The sequence below is a fragment of the Mauremys mutica genome, chromosome 12, assembly GCF_020497125.1.
Source record: "Mauremys mutica isolate MM-2020 ecotype Southern chromosome 12, ASM2049712v1, whole genome shotgun sequence".
In the NCBI taxonomy this organism is placed as follows: Eukaryota; Metazoa; Chordata; order Testudines; family Geoemydidae; genus Mauremys; species Mauremys mutica.
In genome coordinates this window covers 51,922,479-51,940,608 of record NC_059083.1, presented here as the reverse complement: position 1 = coordinate 51,940,608, position 18,130 = coordinate 51,922,479, and the positions used below count along the sequence as shown (strand labels likewise).

Sequence of the window (18,130 nt, the reverse complement as noted above, 5' to 3'; positions counted from 1 at the left end):
TCTCTTTCTATAAGTCTATAATATATAACTAAACAATTGTTGTATGTAAAGTAAATAAAAGTTTTAAAATGTTTAAGAAGCTTCATTTAAAATTAAATTAAAATGCAGAGCCCCCCGGACCGGTGGCCAGGACCTGGGCAATGGAAGTGCCACTGAAAACCAGCTCGCATGCCACCTTTGGCACCTGTGCCATAGGTTGCCTACCCCTGTATTAGATATTGCTGACCCTTGAAGGTTTGAGTTCACCATTGCAGTCTGTCAGGATACCTAATACCGATCACTGCCTCTTTGTGTGATGACCAGACTAGGCTATGCTAACTGTGAGGAGAGCCAGGTTTCTTCACCTAACGGGCCCACACTTGTTCCTTAGGCACCTTTGAACTGTATTCTGTCAATAGATGTTCAAACAGTCATTCTCTCTATTCCTATACCTTAGGTCTTTGTGGGCGAGCTTCTGATTACTGTTTTCAGGATATGTTTTCATCTAACAACTTTTTGATCAATTCCCTTTTTCACCAATTATATCTTCTTTCAGTTTTTGTCCCTTGATACTCTCTTTCTGGTGCATCTGTAGATATTATTTCCCTCTACTTCCCTTCTCTAGTAGTGTCAGCTCACATACCCGGGTCTACTTTTTTCGGCTTCTCCTGACCTGAAACCTTTCCTATTTTCCTTCTTTCCTCCTTTCCACTTCCCAGTCCGCGACTTTTATTCATCTGTTGTTCTCGTATTTTATCACCTCGCCTCCTACCCCAAGTTCCACTTCATCCGCTAGCTCAGAATCTAGATTCTTCTCCTCTCACAGCTTGTTTCCATCTGCCCCTTCGGGCGGATTCTGAGCCCCTTCCCAGTTCAAGCTGCCCTCCCACTGGCCATCTCTCTCCCCAGGGCAGCATTCTCTGCAGCTGCTTGTGTCAGGGTGAGGGTTACTACACCTACCTAAGATAAAGCTGTGTGACCTTATTTATTTGCCTGAGTGAATTACTGCTGCAGTGAGTTTCACGTGTTAAAGATACATTTTAGTCCCTTCTCACTCACCTTGGTGTAAATCAAGAGTAATTCTACTAAAGTAAATGGGGCTCATTCTCCACTCACTCACACCAGTGCAAATTAGGAGTATGACCGCTGAAGAAAAGGGAGAAGATTCTCCACTTACACACCACAGTATAAATCCAGAGTAACTCCATGGGCATCAATGGGGCAATTTCTCCTGTCATTTAGCCTGATGTAAATCAGAAGTTATTTCACTTAAGTGAAAAAAAAAAAAACAGGAGTACTTGTGGCACCTTAAAGACTAACAAATTTATTTTAGCATGAGCTTTCGTGAGCTAAAGCTCACTTCTTCGGATGCATAGAATGGAACACACAGACAGGAGATATTTATACATACAGAGAACATGAAAAGGTGGAAGTATGCATACCAACAGGCAGAGTCTAATCAATTGAGATGAGCTATCGTTAGCAGGAGGAAAAAAAACTTTTTGAAGTGATAATTAAGATGGCCCATAGAAGGTGTGAGGAGAACTTAACATAGGGAAATAGATTCAATTGGTGTAATGACCCAACCATTCCCAGTCTTTGTTTAGACCACAGTTAATAGTATCTAGTTTGCATATTAATTCAAGTTCAGCAGTCTCTCTTTGGAGTCTGTTTTTGAAGTTTTTTTGTTGCAAAATTGCCACCTTCAAGTCTGTCACTGAGTGGTTAGAGAGGTTGAAGTGTTCTCCCACTGGTTTTTGAATGTTATGATTCCTGATGTCAGATTTGTGTCCATTTATTCTTTTGCGTATAAATAATAATAAAGTTATTATTAAGTTCTCCTCACACCTTCTATGGGCCATCTTAATTATCACTTCAAAAAGTTTTTTTTCCTGCTCAAATTAGATGCCTAGATCCAATGGAAATCAATGTGAGTTAGGTGACTAAATACCTTTAACAATCTGGTCCTTAGTGTCTCACATCCTTGAACATTTACAACCAAATTGCTAAACATATTTAGGTGCCTAATGGGATTTTCTATGAGTTTTAAAGGCCTAGATGCTTTTAAAAAAAACCCTAAGCACCTAAATACCTTTCAAAATCCAGCCCTTATGTTACTTTGTATTTAATTTACAATTAAGCAAATCGAACATGTGTCAATTATTTATTTATATTAAAGCATGGCCTATGCAGATGATATAGATCAGGGGTCCCCAACCCCCGGTCCGCGGCCCGGTACCGGTCCGCGGCCTCTTAGAAACTGGGCCGCGAACCGACCCAGTGGACCTCCCGCAGGCGTGCCTGCGGGAGGTCTACCCGAGCCGCGGGACGAGCGCTCCCTCCGCAGTCATGCCTGCGGGAGGTCCGCTGCTCCCGGGGCTCCGGTAGACCCGGTTCGCTGGTCGCGCGGCTCAGCTGGACCGCCCGCCGGCACGCCTGGGGGAGGTCCACCGGCTCCGGTTGAGCTGCCGCAGGCATGACTGCGGACGGTTCGCTGGTCGCGCGGCTCAGCTGGACCGCCCGCAGGCACGGCTGCGGCAGCTCAACCGGAGCCGGTGGACCTCCCGCAGGCGTGCCTGCGGGCGGTCCAGCTGAGCCGCGCGACCAGCGAACCGGGTCTACCGGAGCCCCGGGAGCAGCGGACCTCCCGCAGGCATGACTGCGGAGGGAGCGCTCGTCCCGCGGCTCGGGTAGACCTCCCGCAGGCACGCCTGCGGGAGGTCCACTGGGTCGGTTCGCGGCCCAGTTTCTAAGAGGCCGCGGACCGGTACCGGGCCGCGGACCGGGGGTTGGGGACCCCTGATCTATATCATCTGCATAGGCCATGCTTTAATATAAATAAATAATTGACACATGTTCGATTTGCTTAATTGTAAATTAAATACAAAGTAACATAAGGGCTGGATTTTGAAAGGTATTTAGGTGCTTAGGGTTTTTTTTAAAAGCATCTAGGCCTTTAAAACTCATAGAAAATCCCATTAGGCACCTAAATATGTTTAGCAATTTGGTTGTAAATGTTCAAGGATGTGAGACACTAAGGACCAGATTGTTAAAGGTATTTAGTCACCTAACTCACATTGATTTCCATTGGAGCTAGGCATCTAATTATCTCTAGAATTCCGGCCTTAAGGGATTGTGGGATTTTTTCCCCGTACACTATAAACTTTGGTATATCTTCCATTTTCAGACTTATTTTTCTTTCACCGCATATTCTGTGACAGTCAATAACCTCCAGGACATTTTGAAAAACATCACTTCCCTGAATACAAGTCTCAGGGCTTCTTTTACCTCTGGGTTCCTCAGTGTGTAGATGAAAGGGTTCAACAGGGGTGTGACAATAGTATTCAAGATGGTGACTATTTTGGTCAATTCCAATGAGTTCTGCATGGAAGGTTTGACATTTAGGAAAATGGTCAAACTGTACCAGATAATCATGACCGTGAGATGGGAAGAGCAAGTTGAAAAGGCCCTTCTCCATCCTTTATCTGATGGTATTCTCAGTATAGTGGTGATGATGTAGAAGTAGGATACCAGGGTTATGACACAGGAGCCCAGGATGATGATAAATGAGATGATAAAGGCCACCAGATCAACAAGGTAGGAATCTGTGTGGGAAAGAACTATCCATGGTGCTATGTCACAAAAAAAGTGATTGATGACCGTAGGGCCACAGAAGGACAACCTGGTGATCAGAAATGCCTGGACAGAAATAGTTGGAAACCACTCAGCCAAGAGCCAACAGCCAGCTGAGCAGTCAAGGTGCTGTTCATGATGGAGCTATGGTACAATGGATAGCATATAGCCAAATAGTGGTCATAGGCCATGACAGCCAAGAGAAAATACTCTGTGCATCCTAGGGAGAAAACAAAATTCATCTGTAGGACACAGCTGTTGAAGGAGATGGATTTGCTTTGGGACACAAGGTTGGCAAGTATCTTTGGGATACATGCTGTGGTGTACCATACCTCCAGGAAGGAGAGATTGCAGAGAAAGAAGTACATTGGGATGCAGAGGTGATGGCTGGTTGCCACTAGGACTATGATTAACACATTTCCTGTGACTGTCAAGAAGTACATGACAAGGAAGAGCACGAAGAGCGAGATCTGCAAATATTGGGTCCCAGGGAAACCCAGGAGAATAAATTCCTTCACAATAGTGTGATTGCCCTTTTCTAGTGCGGTCAGCTGTTTTCCCTGCCAAAACAAATGAAGACTAGAAATTAAAATGATTAAACACAACCATGGCTTTGTGGGATGCATATGATTTTGATGCACAGAAAAAACAGATAATTAAAAGAGGCAAGAAATAATGTTTTAAGGCTTAAAATATGATATTGCTATTACATTTCTGGAGCCTTCCTGCTCACAGGGTGAATTTTAAGCTTGTCATAAATTTTGCCATGGAAATTTTTTTTCAGTGGAAATTGGCTTTTTGACAAAAAAAAACTTTCATGATAGAAATTCCATTTTCAGGTGTTCCTTGAAAAACACAATTTTTAGTTTTTGTCAGTGACACATATTTTTTCCCATGGGGTCACCATCCAAAGCCCAAGATTTATTTTATTTTAATTTATATTGTTATTGTTTTAAATTGAAAATTTTCAAATAAAAAGTTGGTTTGTGTGTGTGTGGGGGGGGGGAGGGAGGGGTTGTCTTTTTGACAAAACCCTGAAAATTTTCAACAGAAAAAACCAACATTTTTCCTGTAAATTATTCAAGATTCAGGAGCAAAATCATTTTCAAATGGGACCTCTGGGTGTTCGGCATTCAGCATTCTCTAAGAGTCAGTAAGAAGTGAACAAAAACCCATAGTCTGTTTTGAAAATCCCTGCTAAATAGGGTGAGCTTTTCAAAAGTTCTCAATATAGGCCTAATTCTGCTCCCCAGGAAGTCAATAGGATTTTTGTCATTGGGCCAGTGAGAGCAGAGGTAGGTCAATAAGACATTTAATTCTTTTTGTACAGAAAGTCTCAGGTTCTAAGCATGCTGAAGTCCCAAGTTGGAGCGAGGATGTTATACCAAGTTGCAGTTCAAAGGACAGTTGCCTAATTTTTGAGCATAAATAACAACTTACATATATAAACCAGCATTCATTTTTGGTGGTTGAAAATAATGAGTCAGTTTCAACCTCCTTTGGCAAATTGAGACTGAGGTGTGCAAGGTCATGCAATGAGCCAATTACAGCAAAGCTCAGGGCCAGAGAGGACCAAAAAACAGGAAACAATTTTCCTTTAAAAAAATCACAAAAAATGCATCCCTTTTTAATCAGAATTTTTAATTCTCATGAGAAATTTAGTCTAAACTGTGAATTTCAAACATTCTTGACCAGCTGTGCCAGGATTCTGCAGTTCTTCTCCCCATTTAGTCAGTGGAACATTACTTCTCAACCAGAACTGTGAACAGAACCCAGGAGCCCTGTTTCTCAGCCCCTACTCTGCTCCAACCACCATCCTAACACCTCTCAAGGAGGTGGGAATAGAATCCAAGAGTACTGATATAACAGCTATTCTATGTGTCCCTAAAAGAGCTAGGCACAGAATCCAGGTATCCTCACTCCTAGCCATCTGTGCTAAACAAACCATAAACCTCACAAATATAGCAAAACTATGATATGCCGAGTTTCTAAAACAACTTCAGAAAAAAAAATCAGGTTCCAGTGCTGGCCAAAAGTTTCTTTAACAGATGGATTACTCCTGAAGTCTCAAATTTGGGGCATTCAGAATTAGAAGCCACTTTTGAAAAAGTTCTCCCTAACTTGAAATCTATCAATGACTTTTACAGTGAACGTTCAGAATTTTGTTTGATGGCTTGTTTTTGGTATTCTGATTTTTCATTAAAGTTACACTATCAGGTTAATTTATGACTTAAATTTGGTCCCCTCCCCTATTTGGATTTGAATTTGCAAAGGATCCTAAGGGAGTTATGAAATGTAATGGAGTTGGGTGCCTAACTCGCTCAGACACCTTTGAAAATCCCAGCCTTACATTTTTTTTTATCAAAGTCTAATCAACATAGGCAATCAACAATTATATTTCCTCCCTTTTCAATATAAACCAATGTTTTAGGTACTTAGGTGTTCTGAAAATCCCAGCAGGTGCCTAAATATTTTGACTAATCTAGCCCTAAATCACTTTTGAAAATAGGATTTACAGTTAAATTTTGAAGTTCAGCTAATCGACTAAAGAGCCAAGGACTGAATAACATTTAAGTAAGGCGTAAAATAATTGCTAAAATTATGCACCGGATCTTCCTTCCCCTTACCGAGATTTAGGCTAGGATTTTCAAAGAAGACTAAGGGAGACCAACTCCAATTTAAATTAATCTAATCTAATCTATCTATTGACTCATAGAATAGTAGAACTCAAAGAACAGTAGGACTGGAAGGGATCTTGAAATGTCATCTAGTCCAGTCCCCTGCACTCATGGCAACTAGAAGGTTTGAAAATTCCACTAGATGCTTAATAGTTTAAAAAATCTGGCCCTAGGGCTTGTCTATAGGGAGAAGACACAGCATCTTAACTTAAATATGTTTATGTGGTCCACTGCAACTTTGGAGAGAGTCCAGAGGAGAGCAACAAAAATGATGAAAGGTTTAGAAAACCTAATCTGTGAGGAAAGGGTAAAAAAACTGGTCATGTTTAGTCTTGAGAAAAGAAGACAGAGGGAGGATCTGATAACAGTCTTCATATATATATATATATATATATATATATATATATATAAAGGACAGTGATCAATTGTTCTTCATGTCCACTGAAAGCAGGACAAGAAGTAAGGGGCTATTGTCATAATTTTATCACTGGAGAAAATGAGGTTGAGAGGGGACTTAAGTAACACACCAAAGCTGTGTAGTAAGCATTTGGCGAAGACAGGACTAGAATGCTGGTCTCCAGGCTGCCAGTACTGTGCTTACACCAGGACACTAGCCTGACTCAGCAGAGTCTGTTATACAGTCTAGGGAAGTCTGTGAAATTCTGTTGTGATTGAATATCCTCAGGGTGCTGAGAAGGTGGGGGTGGAGTACAAAACTAATCTCCTCATGCAGCCAATTTGAGCTGCAGTTCATTAACAAGGTAGGTAGGGGTAAAGCCAGTTGGATGATGGTGGAAGGAGTTTCCTATCAACAGCAAAATCTATAAAATTTGCCCAAGACTTTTGGTTTTGAAGAGGCACATTCTCATTTATACTAACACTTCACACCACTCTTGCAGTAGAATGGGAGTTTAAAATCAGAGTGAATTATACTTATTACATACATTTTAAGGTCCCTTTATATTGTTACTGCAGTGTAATATGACCTTAATGTAAATGTGAACCAGGTGTGAAGTATTCTATATTTGTTATATATTTAGGTGGGGAGAAAGCAAGATAAACCATGTTATTTTTCAGCAGCCAAGGCTATTGTGTGTCATCTGGAGAGAAAAAACATTGTGAATGAAGGGAGTTTGTATTGACAAGCTCTATCAGAAGACATGGTAAGTTTGATCCACTAGCCAGATCCAGCCTATCCTGGAATTAAAGTTTGAAGTAGCTGTATTGAGAAATAGTTTTGCCTTTCCTGGTAATGTGAGCTACCTGAAAATTGCTGTTCAAAAAGTTTGCCTCATTGAAGAGTCAACACACCTGTACTCAAGGAATGAGTCTATCTTATCACTTTTTTTCTAATATAGTATGAAATCTAGGATGAACAAAAGGAAATACTATTATTTGTAAATTGTGTAACTAATCGAGTCAGTTGGGAAAGTTGATCTTTGTATCAAAATTTATAACAAATTAAAATATTTTTGTTATTCTCAAATTTTCTTTTTCAGGATTTTGTGGGAAAAAAAACAAAGAAAAAAAACTTTCATAAACCAGTTTTCAGTCAAAACATTTTGTTCTTTAGTCACCAGAAACAACTTCTTCTTGTTATTGAATGGATGAAAGTCCCAAAATTACTCTATTGAATGATTGATTTGCAAAAATCTTTGTTTCATCAAAAAGATAGTGCCTCTTGAAAAAAATGTGATAATGGAAAATTTCCAATACGTTAACCTGTGGAATTTACTGGTATAGTAACTTTACTGAGGCAAAGAAGAAAATATATGTATAGATACATAGAAAGATTGATAGATGCCCACCCATTTCCAATCAGTGCAGAGAAGTGGGAATCTCGTCTCTTGTGTTCTGTCCTCAGCTGTCATTGTGAGTTGAACATATCACTTCATATCCCTGCTTTAGTTTCCTCACCTTAAAATGGGCACAATCTTACTGATCTAGTCAAACATTCACCTCAAAGTGCCTTGAATCAGGCCATTAGTGTCTAGGCATGTTGTGTGGATGAATAACCACTCTTTTCACATTGCTTTCAAGATGTAAAGAGCTGTACAAGTGCTAAATATTGTTATCTGTGCAAAAACCAATTCAAATAGAGAGGATAGATATTACAGCTGGGATTTTCAAAGAAGCATAAGGGAGTTAGTTGCACAGCTTTTATTGCTGTGATTCATTTGAAAATACCCAGGCTACAATAACTTTCTTCTATAATCTGATGTCTATCTCTGTTCAGGGAGCAGTGTCCTTTGTACACAGTGGCAGAAGTTCATAGAATTGTAAAGTGCATTACAAGTTGTTTCTTAAGGATTTGGTAACCAACAATGTTTAGAATGTCATGTCTAACTAGTTAGACTATTGTTCTGGTCTAGCCCAGGATCCAAGTGTTTGACTGGAAACTGACCCTAAGGGAGGTGGGTGAATGAGGGCAGTTGTTATGTGAAAGGGAAATTGGGAAACAATTTTATTGTGTTTCTGAGAAACAGGTTTTTTTTGTTATTTCTCTCTCCCTGCTTTCCTGGCTTGTCTTTAAAGTGTAAGATTTTTGGACTAGGGATGGATTCTGTGCTATGTTTGTGCCTTGTGCAACACAATGGAGTCCCAACCATAGATGGGACCTTAAGATTCTATCAGAAGACACACAATAAGTGATAACCATTATTCCTAATTTCTAATGTCACTCCCTTGTTCCTGAGAATTTGAGGAGGGATTTTCTAAAGGGTCTAAGTGGGACCGACTGGAAATTGGATTTTCATTTTTTGAAAAAAAAAATCTCAAGATTTCAATGTTGTTTTGTTCTGATATGGAAAGAACACAAGACTTTTCAAAAAATTTGGCAGTAGAAATAAGATGCATAAAAGATCAGCCCACTACAGGCAGGTGGTTAGAGCAGTTACCCAGGTCATGGGAGCATTGTGTTCAAATCCCAAGTCTGGTTGAGTCAGAAGTGGAACTCAGATCTTGGCAAGTGCACATGCTACCAGGCTTTGGCATTAGTCCTCATCATTTGTTCTCATTTTGATCAGTAATTCCATCCTGGACCTAAGGACATACTCGGATGGCACTTTTGTTGAAACCGATATGTTTCCGTGAAATATTTCTGTTCCAGCAAAATGGTATTTTTCAACATAAAAAAAAGTTTTGTCTAATTATTTCTTGTATTATGTTGTATTTTTACCAGCTCTAGGCCTAAGAAGCACAACTCCCATTGAAGATCAGGGAATATAAGTGGCTTAGGAACAGAAGTCCTGTTGACAGAATGGTGTTGAGTAGTACTTGATTCCCTTCCCTTATCTTATCTTTAATCAGGGTTCTCAGGATTATAGCTGAGATTTTAGAGGGAGCCCTAAAGTGATCAACTCCCTTAGAATTTCAGCCTGGAATCCTGTTCCTTGTATTTCACCAGAGAAGTGAGTTCAAGCAAGAGCCAAGCCTACCAGATGCGGTGTCAAATCCCACAATCCTAGAGCCCAGATAGGTATCTTGAAAGTGTTTTAGAAAATGTGGGCAGAGTTTCAGGGTTGTGGATCTGCAGATATTTTATAGGTGCCCTGATAGGCTAAGGTATTTGGCGCTTCATATTTGCATATCCCAAAATGTATTCAACATGTTTAAATACCTTTATAATCCCTCATGTTTTGACAGATGGACCTCATGGCTGGAGGAGAAATAGAAAACCAAACCAGCGTGCAGCAATTCATACTCCTGGGCTTTCCCGGCACTTGGTATTTTCGGATTTCCCTTGCAATGGTGTTTTCAATTATGTATTTCCTTACAGTTGTAGGGAATATGTTTATTATATCCTTAGTGTGGACCCACCCGTGGCTCCACAGCCCCATGTATTTCTTTCTCTGCAATCTCTCCTTCCTGGAGATCTGGTACACCACGGCCTGCGCCCCCAAGGCTATTGGTGTCATGTTAGGGAAAAGCCAAACAATTTCCTTCACCGGCTGCATCCTGCAGCTGTATTTCATATTCTCACTGGGCTCTACAGAATGTCTCATATTGGCTGTCATGGCATATGACCGCTATTTGGCCATATGTCATCCATTGCGCTATAGCTCCCTCATGAACAGCACCGTCTCTGCTCAGCTGGCCCTCATCTCTTGGCTGTGTGGGTTCCTGGTTATCTCTGTGTTGGCATCTCTAATATCCAGGTTGTCTTTCTGTGGACCTAACATTATCAATCACTTCTTCTGTGACATTGATTCCTGGATAGCACTTTCCTGCACTGACACGAGCCTCGTTGAGCTGGCAACTTTTATCGTCTCTATTAATGTCCTCCTGGGCTCATGTGCAATAACTCTAATCTCGTACATTTACATAATCTCCACCATCTGTAGAATCCCCTCAGCCCAAGGCCTGCAAAAGGCCTTTTCCACTTGCTCTGCCCATCTCACTGTCGTAACTATCTGGTACGGCTCCACCATTTTTCTGTATGTCAAGCCTTCTGCACAGAACTCATTGGATTTAAACAAAATAGTCAACGTCTTTAACACTATTGTAACTCCTCTATTAAACCCTTTCATTTACACTCTAAGAAACAAAGAGGTGAAGCGAGCCCTGGAAAAGGTAATCAGTGGGATGTAAAGTCATTTTCAAATGGTCTGCATTTAGTAGAAATATTCTCAAAGAGACCCAAATTAAAATTTCCTGAAGATCATTCTTAGTGCATGTGAACATTTCTTTATTTTATAGGGTTCCTCATTGACTGTAACAACCTGATGTTGACTTACAGATGAACTCAAGTGAGAGAAATACAAATTTGGTATGCTGAAAATTCCAAGTTGCTAAATTTGTGTGGCATTTGTTAGGATCTGTATGGATGCACCCATTGATAATTACACCGGGGCCTAGGCCTAAGGGAGTTGGGTAACAAGCTCCCATTGAGTGTCAGATGTGGATTCAAGCTGGCATTTTCAAAGGAATGTGTGGAAATTAATTGCCCATATCCCATTGAATTTCAATACAAGTTAGGTGACTAGTTTCCTTGTGCTCCTTTGAAATTCCCACTTTCATACTTTATCTCCCCTACTTACATTGATGATATATTTTCAAGTAGGGGGGGACTTGTGTGATGCCATGGAACTAACTGTGACAGACATGGCAATTTCCTGCAATATTCTAGGGAGACCTTACTGAATTACTGTCCTGTACTGATGTATCCATACAAGAGATTTTAGAACAATTTGATAAATTAAACAGTAATAAATTATCAGGACCAGATGATATTCACTCAAGAGTTCTGAAGGAACTCAAATATGAAATTGCAGGAGTACAAACAGTAATATGTAACCTATCACTTAAATCAGCCTCTGTGCCAGATGACTGGATGGTAACAAATGTAACTCTAATTTTTAAAAAGGACCTCAGAGGCAATCCTGGGAATTACAGGCCAGTGATCCTAACTTCAGTACTGAGCATACTGGTAGAAACTATATTAAAGAACAGAATTATCAGACACATTGATGGACAGAATTTGTTGTGAAGGAGTCAAAACACCTTTTGTAAAGAATTCATGCCTCACCAATCTATTAGAATTCTTTGAGGGAGTCAACAAACATGTGGATAAGGGTGATGAAGTCTATATAGTGTACTAGGATTTTCAGAAAGCATTTGACATGGTCCCTCCCCAAAGGCTCTGAAGGAAATTATTCAGGGGATAACAGGGAAAGTCCTCTCATGGATCAGTAACCGGTTAAAAAATAAGAAACAAAGGGTAAGAATAAATGGTCAGTTTTTAAAATGGAGAGAGATCAAGAGTGGGGTCTCCCAAGCATCCGTACTGGGACCTGTGCTGTTCGACATATTCATTGATGATCTGGGGAAGGAAATGAACTGTGAAGTGGCAAAGTTTCCAGATGATACAAAATTATTCAAGATAGTTAAGTCCAAACCTGACTGCAGTAAACTGGGTGACTGGGCAACAAAATGGCAGATGAAATTCAACATTGATAAGTGAGAGCAATGTGCGTTGGAAGAAATAATCCAAACTATATATATAAAATGGTAATGGTGGGTTCTAAATTATCTGTTACCACTCTAGAAAGAGATCTTGGAGTCATTGTGGCTAGTTCTCTGAAAACTTCATCTCAATACACAAAAGAAGTCTAAAAGGCTAACAGAATCATAGAACTGGAAGGGATCTTGAGAGGTATCTAGTCCAGCCCCCTGCACTCAAGGCAGGACTAAGTATTATCTAGACCAGGGGTGGGCAAACTGCGGCTCGTGGGCTGGATCCAGCCCCTCAGGGCTTTAGATATGGCTGGCGGGATTGCCACCCCTGTGGCACCGCAGACCCAGAGCTGCTCCAGGAAGTGACCAGTATCACATCCCTGTGGCCCCTAGGGGAGGGAGGGCAGAGGGCTCTGTGTGCTGCTCTTGCCCGTGGGTATCTCCCCCAAAGCTCCTATTGGCCGGGAATGGGGAACCGTGGCCAATGGGAACTTTGGGCGAGGCACACACAGGAAGAGCAGCGTGCGGAGCTCCCCTCCCCCAGTGGCTAAAGCACCGCCAGGCCAGGGCCAGTACAGGCAGGTAGGGAGCCTGCTCTGGCCTCTGTGTGCACTGCTGCCACCCTAATACCACTCCAGGTAAGCAGTGCTGGGCCAGAGCCCAAACCCCTCCTGCACCCTGCACCCCAACTCCCTGCCCTGAGCCCCCTGCTGTACCCCATGCCACTTTTCCTATCCTCAGATGTTAAGAATATTTTTTTTCTCCCTCTTCCTTGTAACAACCTTTTATGTACTTGAAACCTGTTATCATGTCCCCTCTCAGCCTTCTCTTCTCCAAACTAAACAGACCCATTTTTTTTCAATCTTCCCTCATAGGTCATGTTTTCTAGACTTTAATCATTTTTGTTGCTCTTCTCTGGACTTACTCCAATTTGTTCACCTCTTTCCTGAAAGTGGCACCCAGAACTGAACACAATACTCCAGTTGAGGCCGTATCAGCACTGAGTAGAGAGGAATAATTACTTCTCGTGTTTTGCTTACAACACTCCTGTTAATACATCCCAGAATGATGTTTGCATTTTTTATAACAGTGTTACACTGTTGTCTTATATTTAGCTTGTGATCCACAGTGATCCCCAGATCTCTTTCCGCAGTACTCCTTCCTAGGCAGTCATTTCCCATATTGTATGTGTGCAACTGAACGTTACTTTCTAAGTGGAGTACTTAAGCATGATTAAGGGGGATATAATAGAGATTTAGAAAATCAAGAATGGCGTGGAAGAAGTGAATTGAAAAGTGTTAGTTACCCTTTCCCACAATACAAAAACCAAGGGTCACCCGATGAAAGGACACAAAGAGAGGTTAGTGGGTTTCAGATTGTTGTAATAAGCTATAAATCTAGTGTCTTTATTAAGACCATGATTTTTAGTGTCTAGCAAAATTATGAATTCAAGCTTCCAGGGTCATCTTTTGAAAGTGTTGTGCTGGTTTCCTTTGAGGATGAGGACTGATAGACCAGATATAGAGTGATCACTTTGTGTAAAGTGTCCACTCGCAGGTGATGTGGTGTTTTTGTCTTTTATCATTTTCCTGCATGAGTTTATTTATGAGTGTAGTGATTGTCTGGTTTTACCCACATAGGTGCTATTGGGGCATTTAGTGCACTGGATGAAGTACACCCAGGGCTGGCTCTGGCTTTTTTGCCGCCCCAACCAAAAAAAAAAAAGGGTGGGGGCGGAGCAGCAAAGCAGGAGGGGAAAAAAACAAAACGAAAAAACCTGTGGCCCAGCCGGAGCAGCAAAGTCAGGGGGGATACCTGCAGTGCGGCCAGAGCGGCAAAGAAAACAAAAGAAAAAATCTTGTGGCGCGGCCGGAGCGGCAAAGCAGGAGGGGAAAAAAATAACCAAACAAAAAACCCTGCGGCGTGGCCGGAGCAGTGGCGGGGAGGGACCTGCAGCACGGCCGGAGCGGCAAAGCAGGGAAAGAAAACAAAACAAAACAAAAAACCTGGGGCATGGCCGGAGCGACAAATCAGGGGGGAAAAAAAATGGTGCGTCCGGAGCAGCAAAGCAGGGGGGAAAAAAAACAAAAAAACCCTGCTGGGCAGCCAGAGCCAGGGTGCCGGGGGACTCCCTGTGCTGCTGACATGCAGCGGAGTGCGCACCAAGTCTAGCGGGAGGAAGGGGAGGGAGCGGGGGAGAGAGAGAGAGCAGGGGGGCTGCCAGGGCTTCAGCGGGGTGCTTGTCCCACGGTCCCGACCACTGTGCCGCCTGCCGGAAGGGCTCCGTGTTGTGTATTTGGTTGTCATGGGTTTTGTTACTATGGCAACTGAGTTAGACTATTAAGGGATAGCTCAGCCGGTTTCAACCGGCTGAGTGAGCTCTCTGTGTCTGTAAATAAAATGGAGGTTTTGGTTAGCTGTCTGCTCTCTGGCCTCAAGTGATTGCTTCCTACACCGGCTGCCCCAAGGATATAACAAGTGGCGACGAGGGTGAGATTCCGGTGCTGCTCCAATAACAGAAGGAAGTAGAAGTCAAGATAAAGACCAAACAAAGAAAAAAAGCTGCTTGTTTGCACTGACTGTGAAAGTGAAACTAAAAATCATGGCTACTCTGACCAGGCCCCTGGAGCCTTTTGATGAGAATACAGAGCAGTGGCATGCGTATACTGAGCTTTTTGAGCTTTTTGGTATTGCAAATGACATTACAAAAGCGAAGAAGGTGCCAATATTCTTAACTGTTGTAGGGGCTAAAACCTACTCTCTGCTACGCAGCTTACTACACCCTGTTAAGCCTGAGACTAAAACTTACAGTGACATTGTGGAAATCCTGGGGTCTCATTTCTCCCCAAAACCACTGGTAATTGTTGAAAGATATAGGTTCCACAAAAGAGACCAAAAGGAAGATGAAACAGTTGTACAATTTGTAGCCATTTTTAAAAAGCTAGCAGAACACTGTGAATTTAAAGAGATGTTAAATGATGCCCTGCGTGACAGGTTAGTGTGTGGCCTCTGCAGTGAAGCTATACGGAAGCGCCTACTGACAGAGGCTCAGCTTATATTACAGAAGGCTGTTGATATTGCTGTCTCCATGGAACTGGCTACAAGGGAGGCACAATACATCGGTGCATCCCCTAGGGTGCAAAAAGTGTCACAAGAACTGACCCACAAAACGGTGCAGAGTCAAGAATGTTACCGCTGTGGTAAGCTGGGTCACCAGGCATCAGAATGCTGGTGTAAGGACCTGGTGTGTCGACACTGTGGCAAAAAGGGACACATTGAGTATGCCTGTAAACAAAAGAAAAAGAGGCCTGTGGTCTGGCCGACAAAAAGAGGAACCTTGCATACCCTAGAGCAGACCCAGGATGATCAAGGTGACACCTCCTCACAAGAGGAAGTGCCACTGCATGTTTTGTCTTTGGCAGCGGGCTCACATGAATACTGGGTAACCCCCTTATTGGAGGGCAAACCTATACGCATGGAACTAGACACCGGTGCAGCTGTCTCGCTGGTTCCTGAGACTGTGTATAAGGAAAAGCTACAGCATCTTCCGCTTAAGGCAACAAAAACTGTTCTGAAGACGTATACAGGTGAAGCTGTGCCCATGTTGGGCACTATTGATGTTAAGGTGGAGCTCAATGGACAGGCGGCTAAATTGCCACTGTTTGTGGTGAGAGGTGACTACCCAGCCTTAATGGGTAGGTCTTGGCTTGGGAAGATTCAGCTGAACTGGGCAGAAGTGCACCGGATGACTAAAGAAGAAACCAGTCTAACCCCTATACTAAGGAAACATGCTGCTGTTTTTCGAGATGATTTGGGAAGTATGAAGGGAATCACTGTGACATTGAACATTAAACCTGGCAGTCCACCAAAATATCTGAAAGCCCGAACTGTGCCATATGCCATCAGGCCAAAAGTTGAAGCAGACCTGGAGCGCCTGGTCACCAATGGAGTCCTAATACCAGTTACCCATAGCTCATGGGCCACTCCTATCGTTCCAATAATGAAGAAAGATGGCTCTCTCTGGATATGCGGTGATTTTAAAGTCACTGTCAACCCAGTGTTGTGTGCAGAGCAATACCCACTTCCCCGCATCGATGACCTCTTCGCAGGCCTGGCTGCGGGACAAAAGTTCAGTAAGATTGATCTGAGTCAAGCATATTTACAGATGCACGTCGATGAAAAGTCACAAGAGCTGTTGACTATTGTGACTCATAAGGGGCTTTATCGATACTGCCGCCTACCCTTCGGAATCACATCGGCTCCCGCCCTGTTCCAGAGGGCTATGGACCAGAACTTGTGTGGCTTGTCAGGAGTTCAGTGCTATCTGGATGATATCCTGGTCACTGGAAGAAATGAAGAGGATCACTTAAAGAATTTAGAGGCTACCCTACAAAGACTGGAAGAGTATGGCCTACGAGTTCGCAAAGACAAGTGTGAATTTTTCAAGCCCTCTGTTGAATATTTGGGACACATCATTGATTCTGCAGGTCTTCATAAGGCCCCTGCAAAAGTTAAAGCTATTGTGGAGGCGCCCCCACTTCGAAATGTAAGCCAGCTACGCTCATTTCTAGGACTACTGAACTATTATGGAAAGTTCATCTCACAGTTAGCCACACTGCTAAAACCACTTCATGAGCTCCTTGGGCAGAACAAGGCCTGGAAGTGGACTGAAGCCTGTGATGTTGCATTTAACAAAGCTAAGGATGCATTGTTAAATTCTGAAGTTCTAACACACTTTGATCCATCCTTACCCCTGCAATTGGCCTGCGATGCTTCCCCTTACGGAGTGGGAGCGGTCGTGTCACACATTATGCCTTCGGGAGAAGAAAGACCTATTGCTTTTGCTTCACGCACTCTAAGCAAAGCAGAAACTAACTACGCCCAAATTGAACGTGAGGCATTAGGAATTGTTTTTGGAATTAGGAAGTTTCATCAGTACCTGTTTGGGCGAAAGTTTACTCTTCTTACAGACCATCGACCTCTGACACCAATTTTTGGACCCTACACAGGCATTCCCCCATTAGCTGCTAGTCGTATGCAACGTTGGGCATTGATACTTTCTGCACACACATATGCAATCAAATATCGGAAATCCACTCTGCACGGCAATGCAGATGGCCTCTCAAGGTTGCCTTTACCGGTCAAACATCAAGATAGTGCCCAAAAGGAAATCTTCTACTTTGAACAGGTAGAGAATACACCCATCACTGCTACTCAGATAAAGAAGGCAACCCGCGTTGACCCAGTATTATCCCAAGTTATGGACCTGGTGATGCATGGAAAATCTCGACAAACCTCTCCGGTCTCACCCGACCTTGTTCCCTACATGTCCACGCGGATGGAGTTATCGGTCCAATCTGGTTGTTTGTTGTGGGGGAGGCGTGTCATTATTCCACCACCCCTGAGATCACAGATGTTAGAACAGCTACATTCCGGTCACTGTGGAATAGTGCGCATGAAGGAAATTGCACGAAGCTATTTTTGGTGGCCTAGATTGGACAGTGTTATTGAAGAGAAGGCAAAAGCTTGTATGTCATGTCAGAGTGTAAGAAATGCACCCCAGTTGGCACCCCTACACCCATGGGACTGGCCTGAAAACCCGTGGCAACGTATTCACGTTGACTTTGCTGGCCCCCTTGAAGGAAGCATGTTCTTGGTGGCAGTAGATGCCCATTCTAAATGGCCAGAAGTCTCTATAATGCAGTCCACTACTGCAGATAGTACTATCCAAAAACTACGAGGACTCTTTAGTCGTTTTGGTCTGGCAGAACAACTTGTGAGCGACAACGGACCACAGTTCATCTCTCAGGAGTTTCAAAATTTTATGAAGGCAAATGGGATACACCACATCACGTCAGCACCATATCATCCATCCACCAACGGAT

The 18,130-nt window shown here is 42.7% G+C and overlaps 2 protein-coding genes and 1 pseudogene across 3 annotated transcripts in view; 1 reads left to right on the top strand and 2 right to left on the bottom strand.

The window, feature by feature from the left end:
* Positions 1 to 18,130, bottom strand: part of LOC123345337 — a 716,016-nt gene that overhangs the window by 306,582 nt on the left and 391,304 nt on the right. The window lies entirely within an intron of this gene.
* On the bottom strand, positions 3,169 to 5,428 carry LOC123346924 (annotated as a pseudogene).
* LOC123346922 (olfactory receptor 6F1-like) lies at positions 7,379 to 10,880 on the top strand. The gene is made up of 2 exons (XM_044984366.1): positions 7,379 to 7,453; positions 9,936 to 10,880. Exons 1-2 carry the CDS (start codon positions 7,451 to 7,453, stop codon positions 10,878 to 10,880), a joined length of 948 nt encoding a protein of 315 aa, XP_044840301.1. The 5' UTR covers positions 7,379 to 7,450.